At 33.7% G+C, this 13,780-nt stretch overlaps 2 protein-coding genes and 1 long non-coding RNA gene across 3 annotated transcripts; 1 reads left to right on the top strand and 2 right to left on the bottom strand.

The window, feature by feature from the left end:
• Nucleotides 1-415: 415 nt before the first annotated feature.
• LOC111418316 (uncharacterized) lies at nucleotides 416-2,026 on the top strand. The gene has a single exon (XM_023050829.2). It carries the CDS (start codon nucleotides 416-418, stop codon nucleotides 2,024-2,026), a length of 1,611 nt encoding a protein of 536 aa, XP_022906597.2.
• Nucleotides 2,027-5,436: 3,410 nt separating this feature from the next.
• LOC139431071 (uncharacterized) lies at nucleotides 5,437-7,429 on the bottom strand. The gene is made up of 2 exons (XM_071198640.1): nucleotides 7,025-7,429; nucleotides 5,437-5,958 (listed from the first exon to the last, which is right to left on the bottom strand). Exons 1-2 carry the CDS (start codon nucleotides 7,427-7,429, stop codon nucleotides 5,437-5,439), a joined length of 927 nt encoding a protein of 308 aa, XP_071054741.1.
• A 1,436-nt stretch (nucleotides 7,430-8,865) lies between these two features.
• LOC111418314 (uncharacterized) lies at nucleotides 8,866-11,686 on the bottom strand. The gene is made up of 3 exons (XR_002706808.2): nucleotides 9,755-11,686; nucleotides 9,119-9,229; nucleotides 8,866-9,060 (listed from the first exon to the last, which is right to left on the bottom strand). It is a non-coding gene; the product is annotated as an uncharacterized lncRNA (long non-coding RNA).
• Nucleotides 11,687-13,780: the final 2,094 nt, after the last annotated feature.

The raw sequence follows: 13,780 nt of genomic DNA, 5'->3' as shown, positions 1-13,780 counted from the left end.
TAGTGTTAGTTCTAATTTTAGTTTAAATTCTTTGATGTTTTAAATATACCAATACATTTACCTCTAGCTGATCCTACTTTTAATAGACCTGGCGATATAGATTTGTTGATTGGTGCAAATATTTTCTGGAAATCATTATGCGTTGGTCAAGTATCTCTGGGAAAAGGTCAACCCCTATTAAACAAAACCGTTTTTGGCTGGCTGGTGTCGGGAGAGGCAAATTCAGCTTCAGATTCACAAACAATTACAACAATTTTGGGAATTGGAAAATTTTGAAAATACACGAAAACTTACCAAAGAAGAACAATTTTGCGAACAGCACTACATTGACACTACGATTCGCAATAAAAATGGACGATTCGTCGTTAAAATTCCATGCAGGGATTCGTTAGACAAACTAGGTAATTCTTACAACATGGCATTAAATAGATTTACTAATTTAGAACGTAAATTAAATGGAGATGCTTCTCTTAGAAAAGCATACAACCAATTCATGCTTGAGTACGAAAACTTAGGTCACATGATTAAGATAAACAAACCAGAAGAAGCAGATTATTCCTATTACATGCCACATCATTGCGTTCAAAAAGCAGACAGCTTAACTACTAAACATAGAGTGGTTTTCGATGCATCAGCTAGCACTTCAAGTGGTTATAGCATAAATGATCTTCAAATGATAGGTCCTGTGATTCAGGCAGATTTGTTTTCTATTTTGATTAGATTTTGCCAACATAAGATTGCAGTGACTGCTGACGTCTCAAAAATGTATAGGCAGATACTTATTGATCCCAATCAAAGATCATTACAAAGAATTTTATGGCGAGATGGTGCAGATAAAGATGTTTCAGTTTACGAATTAAACACCGTTACATATGGAACAGCAGCAGCATCTTACTTAGCTATTAGATCTTTATTACAAACGGTTCTTGAGAATGAAAACTTACAAGAGGCATCATTGAGAATTAAAAGAGACTCTTATGTCGATGATTTGATAACAGATTTCGATTCTGTAGAAGAAGCCACAAAGATTTCCGAACAAATAACAAACATTTTAAGATCTTACGGTTTCGAATTGGCAAAATGGAATAGCAATATAACGAAAAGGTTTAGTGATATACATACCTTGGATTCCACGTCAAATATTATTTCTTTGGGAAACGATCAAATTACGAAAACGCTTGGTCTGTTTTGGGCACATGAAAGGGATAATTTATCTTACAAAATAAAACTTAAGCACTATAAAGACGTAAATAAGAGAACGATATTATCTATCATTGGTCAAATATTCGATCCTCTTGGTCTACTTAGTCCTATTACAGTCAAAGCCAAAATACTCCTTCAGAAATTATGGGAAACAAAGGTTACTTGGGATGAATTACTTCCCATGGAAATTTATTCAGATTGGGTAGGATTTTGTGCCACATTAAAAGCTATTGAGAATATTGAAATTCCTAGATTTATATTAGGAGAATGCAAACAAAAATTTCAAATTCATGGGTTTGCAGATGCTTCCGAGAAAGCATATGGTTGTTGCATTTATTTGAGGTCCGAAAATGGTGATTACGTAAATACTAGATTACTTTGTGCAGAATCAAAAGTTGCACCAGTGAAAATAATCACTATTCCTAGATTGGAATTATGTGCATGTTTACATTTAGCGAAAATGTTAACCATTGTGAAGGGGTCACTGACTTTGAATTTACATAAAATTTATCTTTGGACAGATTCAAAAATCGTATTGGCGTGGTTGAATGCAAATGCAAGCACTCTAAAAACATTTGTAGCAAACAGAATAATTGAGATTCAAGCTATTACAAATTTGGAACAATGGCATCATGTTAAATCCAAAGACAATCCAGCTGATTTATTGACGAGAGGATTAAATGGAAACGAACTAAAGGATTTAAAATTATGGTGGAATGGACCGCGTTGGTTAGAATTCGATAGACAAGCATGGCCATTGCAGACGAAAGATGACATTGACAATTTACCAGAATTAAAGTTCAGTCTCATACCGTTCTTGTAGGCAATGTAGAAGAATTTTTAATATTTCAGAGATTTTCAAACTTACGAACATTACTCAGAGTAATTTCCTATGTGAAACGATTCATATATAATTGTCAAAAAAATGCAGATGATCGCATGAAAAATAATATTTCCATAGAAGAGTTGAATGCAACTATGAATATACTATTGAGAATAGCTCAACGAGAAATGTTTAGCGACGAGATCGAACAATTGCAAAAACGAGATGAAATCCATATCAAGAGCAATTTGTTGGGATTAAATCCAATCATTGATAATGAACAAATTTTAAGGGTTGGGGGTAGATTGCAGAAATCTGATTTCGCATATGAAAAGAAACATCCAGCACTTCTACACAGCAAACATGCATTCACAAAGTTGATCTTTCAAACTGAACACTTAAACTTGTGTCACGCTGGTCCTCAGTTGTTACTAGCTAGCACCAGAAAAAAATATTGGACAATTGGTGGACGCAATTTGGCAAAGCAAACAGTTAGAAAATGTATAACTTGTTTCAAAGCATCACCTTCCACATCTACGCCAATTATGGGGCAATTGCCTAAAAGGAGAATAACTACATCTTTTCCGTTTGAAATAGTGGGTATACAGCCTGATTCAGAGTAAGCGCCTTATTTTTTTTTTAGCCACACTATGGGTACTACTTTCAAAATATTTGGCAGTAATATGTTTTAGGGCATTCTCTACACGATGGTGATCTGATATTTTCAATTGGACGAATTATTTCAAAATGGCGACTGTCAACTTTTTTTTTAAATGGAATACCAAAATTTTTTTTTTATTATTGAGATCCTAAAAACATTCTTTATACGAATAGTATTTTGTTTTTCTTAAAAATTCATTTCTTTCCCCATCAAAAAGCAACCTAATTAATTATATACTCTGATAATGGTACTAATTTTCGTGGCGCTTATAATGAGCTGAAGGGTTTGAGGGATTTTCTTAAATTGAGTTCAGAGGAATTGTCAAAAGAGATGATAAATCAATTTATAAGTTGGCAATTCATACCTCCTCATTCACCGCATTTTGGTGGTATTTGGGAGGCGGGAATTAAATCGGTGAAGGGTCACTTGAAGAGAATTATGGGTAATACAATTTTAACATTTGAACATATGTACGCGATACTTACGCAAGTAGAATCCATCCTTAACTCTAGACTCCTTTCTCCTCTTTCCGAAGATCCATCTAATGATAATCTGTTAACGCCGGCTCAGTTTTTGATTGGAAGAAATTTTACATCTATTCCTGAAACGGACATTACAAATATTAATACTTCAAGACTTACCATTCATAAACGTATTGAGCAGATCCGACAGCACTTTTGGCAACGTTGGTCAAAGGAATATATTGGAGAGCTACAGCAACGCTTGAAATGGAAGAAAATTGGTTCAAGATTAATCAATATTGGAACAATGGTACTACTGAAAGATTACAACCTACCACCCCTTCAGTGGAAACTTGGAAGAATAGTGACAACGCATCCTGGAGCAGATGAAGTGGTGAGAGTGGTATCGGTGAGATTGTCTAGTGGTTCAGTTGTAAAGCGTTGTGTTTCGAAGATTTGTGTTTTACCTGTGGACTAAAAAGGAACAATTTGATTACTTTAGTAGAATATAGAGTTTGTACTTACCTTATATCAATCGTTTGGTTTTGTATATTTGAAAGTCTTAACCCTTTCAAAGGGGGGACGTTTATGTTAAGATTGCACATTTTATTTTATTTTTATTACGTTGGCTGCTCTTAGAAGAGTAGTAGTGGGGAGACGCCATCGCGCGGCGAGAAGCAGTCAGAACGAACCGTGTTCGCATGTTGTGACAAGCATTTTGTATTAGCAACCTTTCTACTTAAATAAAGTTAATTATTTTACGAATAACAAAAGCATTATTAAAAACACGGTTCTTCTGTAAAAATGAATCTCGATCTCGTAATTTTAGGAACCGCCGATCTTCTTGTTGACACAGGCTCAGATATCACGTTGTTAAAAATAAAATATGCTAAAGATGACGCAATTGTCGACACAACAAAACAGCTGAAATTAAAGGGAATCACCTCTGAAATAGTATCTTCTCTAGGCGTTTGTGAAACTCAGTTTATCTTAAATAATGAAACCAGACTCAATCATAACGTTCACTTAGTCTCCGATAATTTTCCCATATCTTACGATGGAATTCTAGGAAAGGATTTCCTTATGAAACACAACGCAGTCATCGACTACAATATCCCATTATTAATAATTACGTTAAATAATCAAGTTTTCAAGTACAAAATAAGCATCAAGATCAATAACACTACCCGCAAGAACAGAAATTCTAACTTCAATTCCTATAGATTCCATTGAACCACAACTTTGTTTAAAAACTGAAATAATTCCAGGTCTCATAGTGGGAAATTCTATTACCTGTCCCAAAAATGGCTCATGTAAAATCACTGTCTTAAATACTACTGAAACTTCTGCCTCTTTCAAAATCGATCAATTAAAATTCGATAACCTGCGAAATTACGAAATTCTAACTTTTCAAAATCAACATCTAGGATCTCGATTAGAGTCGATCGAGTCGGAAATTAATCTAAATCATTTACCTAAGGAAGAACACCAATCTATCCTAAACATCTGTCATAATTATCACGATTTGTTCTATTTAAAAGGAGATAAGTTAACGTGCACTGATGCCGTTCAACATTCGATACCGTTAACTATAAATAAGCCCGTTTTCGTCAAACCGTATCGACTTCCGGAATCTCAGAAACCGGAAGTCCAAAGACAAATAGATAGAATGTTGCGTGAAAACATCATTGAGCCAAGTAATTCGCCTTATAATTCTCCCTTTTTAGTTGTCCGCAAAAAACCTGATGAACACGGAAACAAGAACTGGAGTCTTGTCGTAGACTTTAGATGACTCAACGACGTCACGGAAGCTGCTGCCTATCCTCTTCCAAATATAACCGAAATTTTGGACCAACTCGGACGATCGAAATATTTTTCTGTTTTAGACTTAGCGTCAGGTTTCCATCAAATTCTACTAAGTAACGAAAGTAAGCCACTTAAGCGGCCCATACACGACGACTCTTGCGGCGGTGCCACAAGATTAGCTGTGACACTCCAATATCTGGCTACAGGAAAGAGTTTAGAAGATTTGAAATTTTCAACGATAATTTCGCCCCAGCTGCTAGGCAAGATTATTCCAGAAACGTGCGATGCCATTTACAAAGTACTTCAGAAAACATATATGGAGGTAAATATAATAAAATTGAGTGTCATTGAAAACTTGATTTATGAAATAGATTGTAATTTTTTGAATACCTGATATGTATTAATTAATGCCATTTAGGTTTTTTTAGTTTATTTATTTTTAACATAACCTAACTAATCTAGTTCAAAAAAAAATACACACATTAGTTTACATGTTTATTGTAATTAAATGTTAATAGTTCCTGACTTGTATTTGAGGTAGCCCTGTCTAAATCAGTAAATTGTGTATGTGGTGACATTGTATGATGTGGTGGCATTGCATGCATATTGAATCGCCATTCTGTGTTGTATTGTCCTGAATTAGATGGTCCTGTTGTAACTGACGCAGTTTCTGTTAATTTTCCTAGTTTTGCATAATACATAGCATCACTTACTAGTTTTTCAAGGATTACTCGTTGATTAGTTTCTAAAGTTTTAAGGTCAGTAGCGTATTTTTTTCCAGCTATATCGAAATCGTTTTCAATAATTTCATTGGAAGAACAAAATTTTTTTAATGCTTCATTGGCTAAGCCAATCAATTCGTTCTCAGATTTTTTTTTTATTTTGCTCTTTTTGATGCGTTCTACTTCAAGGGAACTCGTAGACAAAGGTGTCTGCGGACTTCTAATATTTAATATAGAACTACTTCTTGCAGAGCGTATTGTCTCATCGTCGTCAGGTAGTGTCTAAAATAATTAGAGGCTTATTAATTACTTTACTCGTAATGTGCTTGAAATTAACAAAATTGTAATTAAATAATTTTTTCGTTAGTCGCTTGTTAGTACAAGTACCATTATACTACTGTAAGTGCTAGAATGCCTTTTAAACATTTTCATTAAAACAAAGAGATCTTTGTTGAATAATAATTACTTGTTGTAGTTTCCAAAGTGCGAAGAAGAATGGAAGCAAATCGCTCTAGAATTCAAACAAAGATGGAACTTTGATACATGTGTGGGAGCCATTGATGGAAAACATATAAACATTGTGAAGCCTCCTAACAGCGAATCCTTCTACTATAATTACAAAGGAAAATTTAGTATTGTTTTAATGGCTGTAGTGGATGCACAATATAAATTTATTATGGCGCAGACAGGTACGAATGGAAGGGTATCTGATGGTGGTGTTCTTTACCATACAATGTTCTATGACAAGTTAGTAAATGGCACGCTTAATTTGCCAAAACCAGAGAACGTGGAAGGAACGCAGTTTACGCTTCCTTACGTGTTTGTGGGAGATGAAGTTTTCCCACTCCTTCCCAATCTTATGAAACCATATCCTCGAAAAAAACTTAATCCCGATGAACGCATTTTTAACTACAGACTATTTCGTGCAAGCCGTATTGTGGAAAATTCGTTTGGGATAATGTCGTCCCGTTTTGGTGTTTTTAAAACAGATATATCTCTTTCTGTTGATAAAATGGATTGTATAGTTTTGGCTTGTTGTGCTTTGCACAATTTTCTTCATGATAAAAGCAAACACTACATACCACCCAGGCACGCCGATGAAGAAGATGTTGAGGTAGGTGAACTTAGACTCGGCCAATGGCGGGAAGAACGACAATTAACACCTTTACAAAGAATGACAAGACCTACAACACTCGCAACCACGGAGGCAAGGACGCAAACAAACAATATTTTAATAGCGAGGGAAGTGTTCCTTTTCAAGAAAAAATGGCGTTATTGAATTGCTGAATAGTTGGTTAATTATAGAAGTATTGCGTGGTGAAAATATAATAATAGAACTTATGATTACCTTACTTTGCGTTTCATTTTCCTTTTCTTCTTCTTCTTCTTCAGTGTCTATATTTGAACGTCCTGGCCTCGGCGTTTCAGTATTAGATATGAAAGATAGATGGTCATAATACCATAATTTCGGTATATATGTATCATCCTGCCCTCGTCCAGTTGCCGTTAACGATTTCCGTACTTTTCCCAACTCGCGGCGGAAGTTTCCACGTAAAGTGTGAATTTTTTTTTGTACGAAATCTGCATTTGCCTGCGGAAATCGTTCTTTTGTAAATTTTACAAGTTCATTTATGGCGGTAGGTTTTAAGTTTTTGTTTATATAATTTTTTGATTTTGTGTCCCATAAACAAGGGTACATTCTATAAAGGTTTATGAATTTTTCCCAAAAATCTCTTTCGGCGAACGATGCCATTTCGGTGCACGTTGGAAACAAACTAAAGCGATACTTTCGGTGTCGTATGCACGTCGCAAGCCCATACACGTTGACTCTTGCAAGGCGCCAGAGCCTGGCACGGTCTTGAACCCGTCCCCGTCGCCGTCGCCGCTGCTGATGCCGGCGCATGAGTCCTGGCGCTTCCCTACACACTATGCTTCATGCGGTTCGACTCTTGGCGTCGCTGCATGCGACGTTGCAAGAATCGTCGTGTATGGGCCCCTTTACAGCTTTTTCATTTCAAGGTCACTTCCAGTATAAACGATTACCGATGGGATTAAAGGGTTCCCCAGCCACATTTCAACGTCTCATGAATAGTGTCTTAGCCGGTATACAAGGTACCAAATGCTTTGTGTATCGATGATATTGTAATATATGGTAATTGCCTACAAGCTCATAACTTACCACTTATTGAAGTTTTCCAACAACTACGCGAACACAATTTAAAGTTACAGCCAAATAAATGTCATTTTCTTCAAAAAGAAGTTACGTACTTAGGTTATGTTATTTCCGGAGAAGGCATAAACCCGATGGTAGAAAAATTGACGCAGTATCTACCTTTCCTGTTCCAAAAAATCAGAAACAACTACAGAGTTTTCTCGGTCTCGCATCTTGTTACCGACGTTTCATTAAAAATTTTGCTCAAATTATTCAACTCAATTCTCAAAAAAGAAACTACTTTTGAACAGTTCAACAAATATCTGCTCACTTGTCAAGACGATCTCAGCAAATTTTCTATAGCGATTCCAATTCAAAACCAAGAAGCCAATACTTTTGCCTGTAACATAATTTGCAAATTCGGTACACCCAAAATGGTACTAACTGACCAAGGTACCAATTTCCTTAGTCAAATTTTCAAAGAAACCTGTAAAATATTAAAAATGAAAAGTATCCCAACGACTAGTTACCATCCGCAAAGTAACGGAAGTCTGGAAAGAAGTCATAGAACTCTAACCGAATATCTTAGAAATTTCATCAACAAAGACATGAATAACTGGGATGAATTCATGCCGTTTGCCACATTCACATATAACACTACTCCGCATACATCTACCGGTTTTACTCCGTTTGAATTGTTATTCGGACATAAGGCGATCTTACCGTCTACAGTGATAAAAAATCCTGAAATACTTTACAATTACGACGACTACTATAACGAACTCAAATCTCGGTTGCAACATACACATGCAATGCCCGTGAAACATTGCTAAGAGCTAAAGAAACCGCTAAAGAACAATATGACAAAAACGCCAAAGATATCCATTTCAATGTAGGTAACAAGGTACTACTATCAAACGAGACAAAACCAATAGGAAAATCTAAAAAATTACTTCCATTATACACTGGTCCCTATGAAATAACAAAAAGAAATTCAAATGTAAATTACACTATAAAGGTCAAAAATAAAAACACAAAAGTTCATATTAACCGATTAAAGAAATTTATTGAGGCTACTCAATAAAAACTCAATTATGTTGTTCCAGGTTTCCATCCAATATGTCACTTCTAACTTGGTTTCCATTTTGGATTTTCATTATTTACCATGGCGAGGTAAATGGTAATACTCATTACTATAACAACACTCTTCTTGAAACTACTTCTGGATTACACTACGAAAAGTTAAACAAATTAAAATTATCAAACGCTGAATGGAAATTAGTTACTCACTTAGACTTAGAAGAATATCATGATGAATTCAATTCTATCCAATTTTATAATCAACAATTATTGTTAATTTGCAAAACCGTAACCCAATATCCTCCCCAATGTGGAACTTCCCTAAAAAAGTTATTATGATATGTCATGGAACAATTAACTAACAAACATAAGGTTATATTAAACATGTTGGGAGAAGAACTCTCTACGCGAACAAAACGCGGATTAATCAATGCGATCGGAACAGTTTCGAAAACTCTTTTCGGAACTTTAGATCAAAACGATGCCGAATATTAATATTCTCAAATAATTAAGCTTCAAAACGATCAACAACATTTACACAATCTCCTTAAACAACAAATAAGTATAGTTCAGAATACCATTCATATTCTTCGGTCATCTTCAAATTTCGCGAACGTCAAAAACAGTTTAGACAACATAACACAACACGTAAACGATTTTAGTAAAAATTTAACAGCTATTAACGCGAAAACGATCGTACTCGAACAAATTGAATCTTCATATGAAATACTGTTAACATCTATGATATCAAATCAGGGTAATTTGCTGAACATTACTTACTTTACTAGCGCACCCATTGCTTTAAACGACTCAAATTACATCTTCATAGCACCAAAAGAACCTTACCTGATCATTGACGCCTTTAAACAATATTATTTCCAAATGAATTTGCAAGAGTTGCAAGCGTGCACAAAAGGTTCAGCTACCTACGTCTGTAAGCAAACAAAACCAATTTATTTAGTCCACATGTACGGAGGCTGCGAAGCGAGTCTATTCGTGCCTAGGTCGCACATTCCCGATAATTGTGATAAACGAGTAATGCAATTGCAGATTTCTCTATTTATTCAATTATCTTCAATTAATTCATGGCTTTACGCAGTACCTAAAACAGAACACATAGATAGATCGTGTACACCAGGTACTGAGCGAATATCAGTTACCTTAAATAAAACCGGAATTTTAACATTACACCCAAATTGTGCGGCGTATACAAATTCTTTAATTTTAAAAACACAAAAGAAATTTTGTTCAAAAAGATCACTTCGTACTTATCACCTTTGAATTTGTTCATTCTTTTTATAGTATTTCAAATTTAGAAACCTATGTAAAAAGTTCATACTTACCGGTATTAACCAATCCACTCGTAATACCAAACACAGATGTTACCGAACTACAAAAAATTAGTAATAAAATAAATTCACTAACAATAGAAGCAAATTATCCTCTTTCATCGCCGTCATATTTTCATCATGTTAATTTTGGTATAGGAATTTTCTTTGTTTTTATCGTTATTATTTTTATTGTTTACCTTATATATGTTAAATATAAGCTGTATCGTCGAAATAGAATTAAGGAAAACATTCAAAATAAAGATATAGAATTATCAGCCGCAACCGAAGAAGTCGAAATTGAAAATTGTACCACTAACCCGCGGTACAATTTTCAAAAATAAGGGGGGAGGGATGTTGTAATCCACCCTTCGTTTTTAAATTGTATTTGTTAAAATGAATTATTACTTTGTCGTTAATTCTTGTTAATCTAACTTCGTAATTTTTGCAACAAATAGGTTACACTTTTTCTTTGTTTCAAATTTTGCTTACGTTTACGCATACGGACTTGAAATGCATTTCTCAGAATTTCATTATAAAAGCTTTTTCATTGGTCAAATTGTCAGACCACCAAGTTGCAAAAGTTAAAGAAGGGATTTAGTTATAAGTAGGGGAAGAACAAAGAATCATTATTAGAGTGATCATTATTAGCATTAGAGTTAAAATTATTGTAAAAACTGTATTGATATCGTCGAATGGTCAAACCACCGTATTGTGCCAAATTTCGTTAAAAATAAATTAAATCAGTTAAGGAAAAAGTTGTTTAATTGCCAACGAAAATTGGTAAGCTAATGATTCGCTGATTCCATAAAAGTCAGCTACATCCAATAACATGTTGCCTGTAGCAAAAAAATCTTAAAGTAAGCAACAATCTATTTGAAACAGGGATTGCAGAATTTCTAAAAAAAATTAATTATTAATTCTTCTAGTGATAAAAACTAGGTACTATACATATATAATACCTCCTCGTTCGTGGTTTGATGTCATTATCAATTTGTGCTAAGATGTGGTGAAAACACACATTCCTTTGATAATCGAAATCTTTTAATAAATTCATCAGTTTGATGGCAGACGTAGTCTATTCTGTTAAAATTAATTTTCTCCAAGATTTCTTGCTCATCAATTTCAAATCTTTCGAAATCCATGATTTTTTATTCTATCTCTGTGTAACACTGTTATAACACGACAATAACACCGTTTTAATCACTATTATGGAGTTTTGAGCGAACGTAAGCATTTATTATGATTTTAGGTTAGATTTATGATACGCCATCTGGTTAAAAATACCTTGAACCAAGTTTATCAATGAGGTAAATATTTAACCCGACCCCCAAACCGATAGTTAAGGATAGACCGAAAATAACTATTAGTTAGCGCTATCAACAAGGTAAATATGGTGGTAAAAGCCGATTTTTGTGCTAACCATTAGTTAAAGTTAACAACCACTTTAACTAGAGGTGGTAAAAGTGTGGCTTAGTAGTAAAAATTTAAAAGTAAAACTATTATATAATTTATTCGTTAAAATTTATGAATTTCATGAAAAATCTTTCATAAAATCCGTGATTTCATTTAGAATCAAATCACCCCTAAAAATGGCATTAATGGCATTAAAATAAAGGCATTAGACCCATTATTGGTAATAATAACACCGTAACTTGTCGAGTCGCTACAATCATTCAAAAATTCCTTTTTGCAACTTTTGAGGATAGTTTTCATTATAATGTTTTAAATTCACAGGATCTCATAAAAAAGACCACAAATTTAATTATTTCTAGGAAAACTAGACTTATATCTTTTGATATTACAATTCTTTATGCCAATCTCCCCATAAAAGAGACAATTACAATCATTAAGATCAGTTAAGGCTGTATTCTCAGGGCCGAAAATTTAATTCCAATAGAACGCAGTTACCGTTTGATATAGACAAAAAACTTTCAAATAAAAAATATATAGAAAGACTAACTCTAGGGCCTCACGGTGAGATATTTAGATAATTGTTGATAATAACGGAGATTAGGAAGAGATTTAAGAAAAGTTTCGAAACCGAGTCCTTGGTGCAGTAGATAATAATTTTCCGGTTACTTTTTATATATACATTTTTTTGAAATTTTTTGGTATAAATGAGCTAGATTGGAATTTCCCACGGTAAGAATATTCTAATTTCTTTGCTAATTTCAATTTAGCTGCGCCCTCAAAGGGTGCATGGTGTGGCCAAACAGATTGTGCGAGCGGTCTGTTTATTTACATTGCATCGTTTACGATCTTATCGTATATTTCGACCATTTCGTATGAATAGCATTGTTTCAATTGCTTTGAAATAAAACTATATAAGTAGGTGAAGCTGAATACTATATAAATGTATAGTTTAAGGTAACCGAATTAAATTCTGATTATTTATTTTTTATTATAATTAGGTCCGCCATTGAACTAGGTAACTTCAATTATTAATTTCCTAAACATTACTATTATTAATTTTTTTTAGTAGTAATAAATATTTTGGTTTAGTATTAAAAATGGTTTTAAATAAAAATACAAAAAATACGAATTTTATTTTAAATTACGACTGATTTCCTGTTTTGAACGGTTTATGTATATAGGATAATTATGGTTTTGGTATTTCGGTCCTTTGGTTGAATAGTTTAGTTTAGTGTATAGATTTAGTGTTTAATTAGTGATTAGTGATTTAAGTTTGAGACAGTGACTTTATAAATATTGTATGTAAAATATGGGTAAAACTAAAACGTCGTTTTGTAAATTGAAATCAAAAAAGAAGAGAGCGATTCAAGCCAGTAGAGCCTCGCGAAGGCAAATCTTTATCATACTCTTGATTTATTATAATTTCCCCGAAGCCGATAGTACATGTTGACATTTTTCTTCGCACATTTGTAGAATTATTCAATCACATAGTGAGTGAATAGAAATCCCTGTAGCTGAGAATGTTGCTATTTATTTTGGGTATGTGAATATTATAAGATATAAATAATTATGAGAATTAACTACATATAACATTTTTTACAGAATAGATCAGATTATTCCAAATCAACCCTCCCCTCAATTACCAATAAACACTTCTCCCATTTTAGAATTATTACATGATAATGTACAGGTAATCATATATAAGTAATCAATAAAATGAGGGTAATAAAAACATAGTGATCGCATATTTTAATAGAAGAATTATTTTTATAGTGCAATGTCGACTGGTCGCCGTATTGTGGATGTGGGTTACATAGTAAAGCAACTAATTGAACATAAACACGTTGCGTTATATAACTGTACTGTAGCAAATTTACAGTTTGTTAAAGAAAATAGAGACGGCTTTGCAAGCTAAATCACAACTAGAAATGTACTCTGAAAATCCTTTTAGTCAACCTAATGTTAATATGGCGGCTGTTTCTGGTACTATTATGTCTGGAAATGGTTTCCAACAACTGAGTGAAATAACAGCTTCACTCAACATACCACCTATATCTAAGCGTCTATATTATAAACATCAAGAAGATTTACACACAGTTGTTGGAGAATGTACTTGGAGTGAAATAGA

This window comes from Onthophagus taurus, chromosome 8 (assembly GCF_036711975.1).
Source record: "Onthophagus taurus isolate NC chromosome 8, IU_Otau_3.0, whole genome shotgun sequence".
Classification (NCBI taxonomy): domain Eukaryota; kingdom Metazoa; phylum Arthropoda; class Insecta; order Coleoptera; family Scarabaeidae; genus Onthophagus; species Onthophagus taurus.
Note: the sequence above shows the minus strand (reverse complement) of the source record. Positions and strands in the feature narration are given on the sequence as shown.

Bases quoted from the DNA above. Each gene is read 5' to 3' on its own strand.
- LOC139431071 (XM_071198640.1), bottom strand. From the start codon at position 7,429: ATGGCATCGTTCGCCGAAAGAGATTTTTGGGAAAAATTCATAAACCTT. The intron at 5,959-7,024 runs GTAATCATAAGT...TAATTATTTTAG, and splicing joins AAAATGAAACGCAAAGTAAG to ACACTACCTGACGACGATGA.
- LOC111418316 (XM_023050829.2), top strand. From the start codon at position 416: ATGGCATTAAATAGATTTACTAATTTAGAACGTAAATTAAATGGAGAT.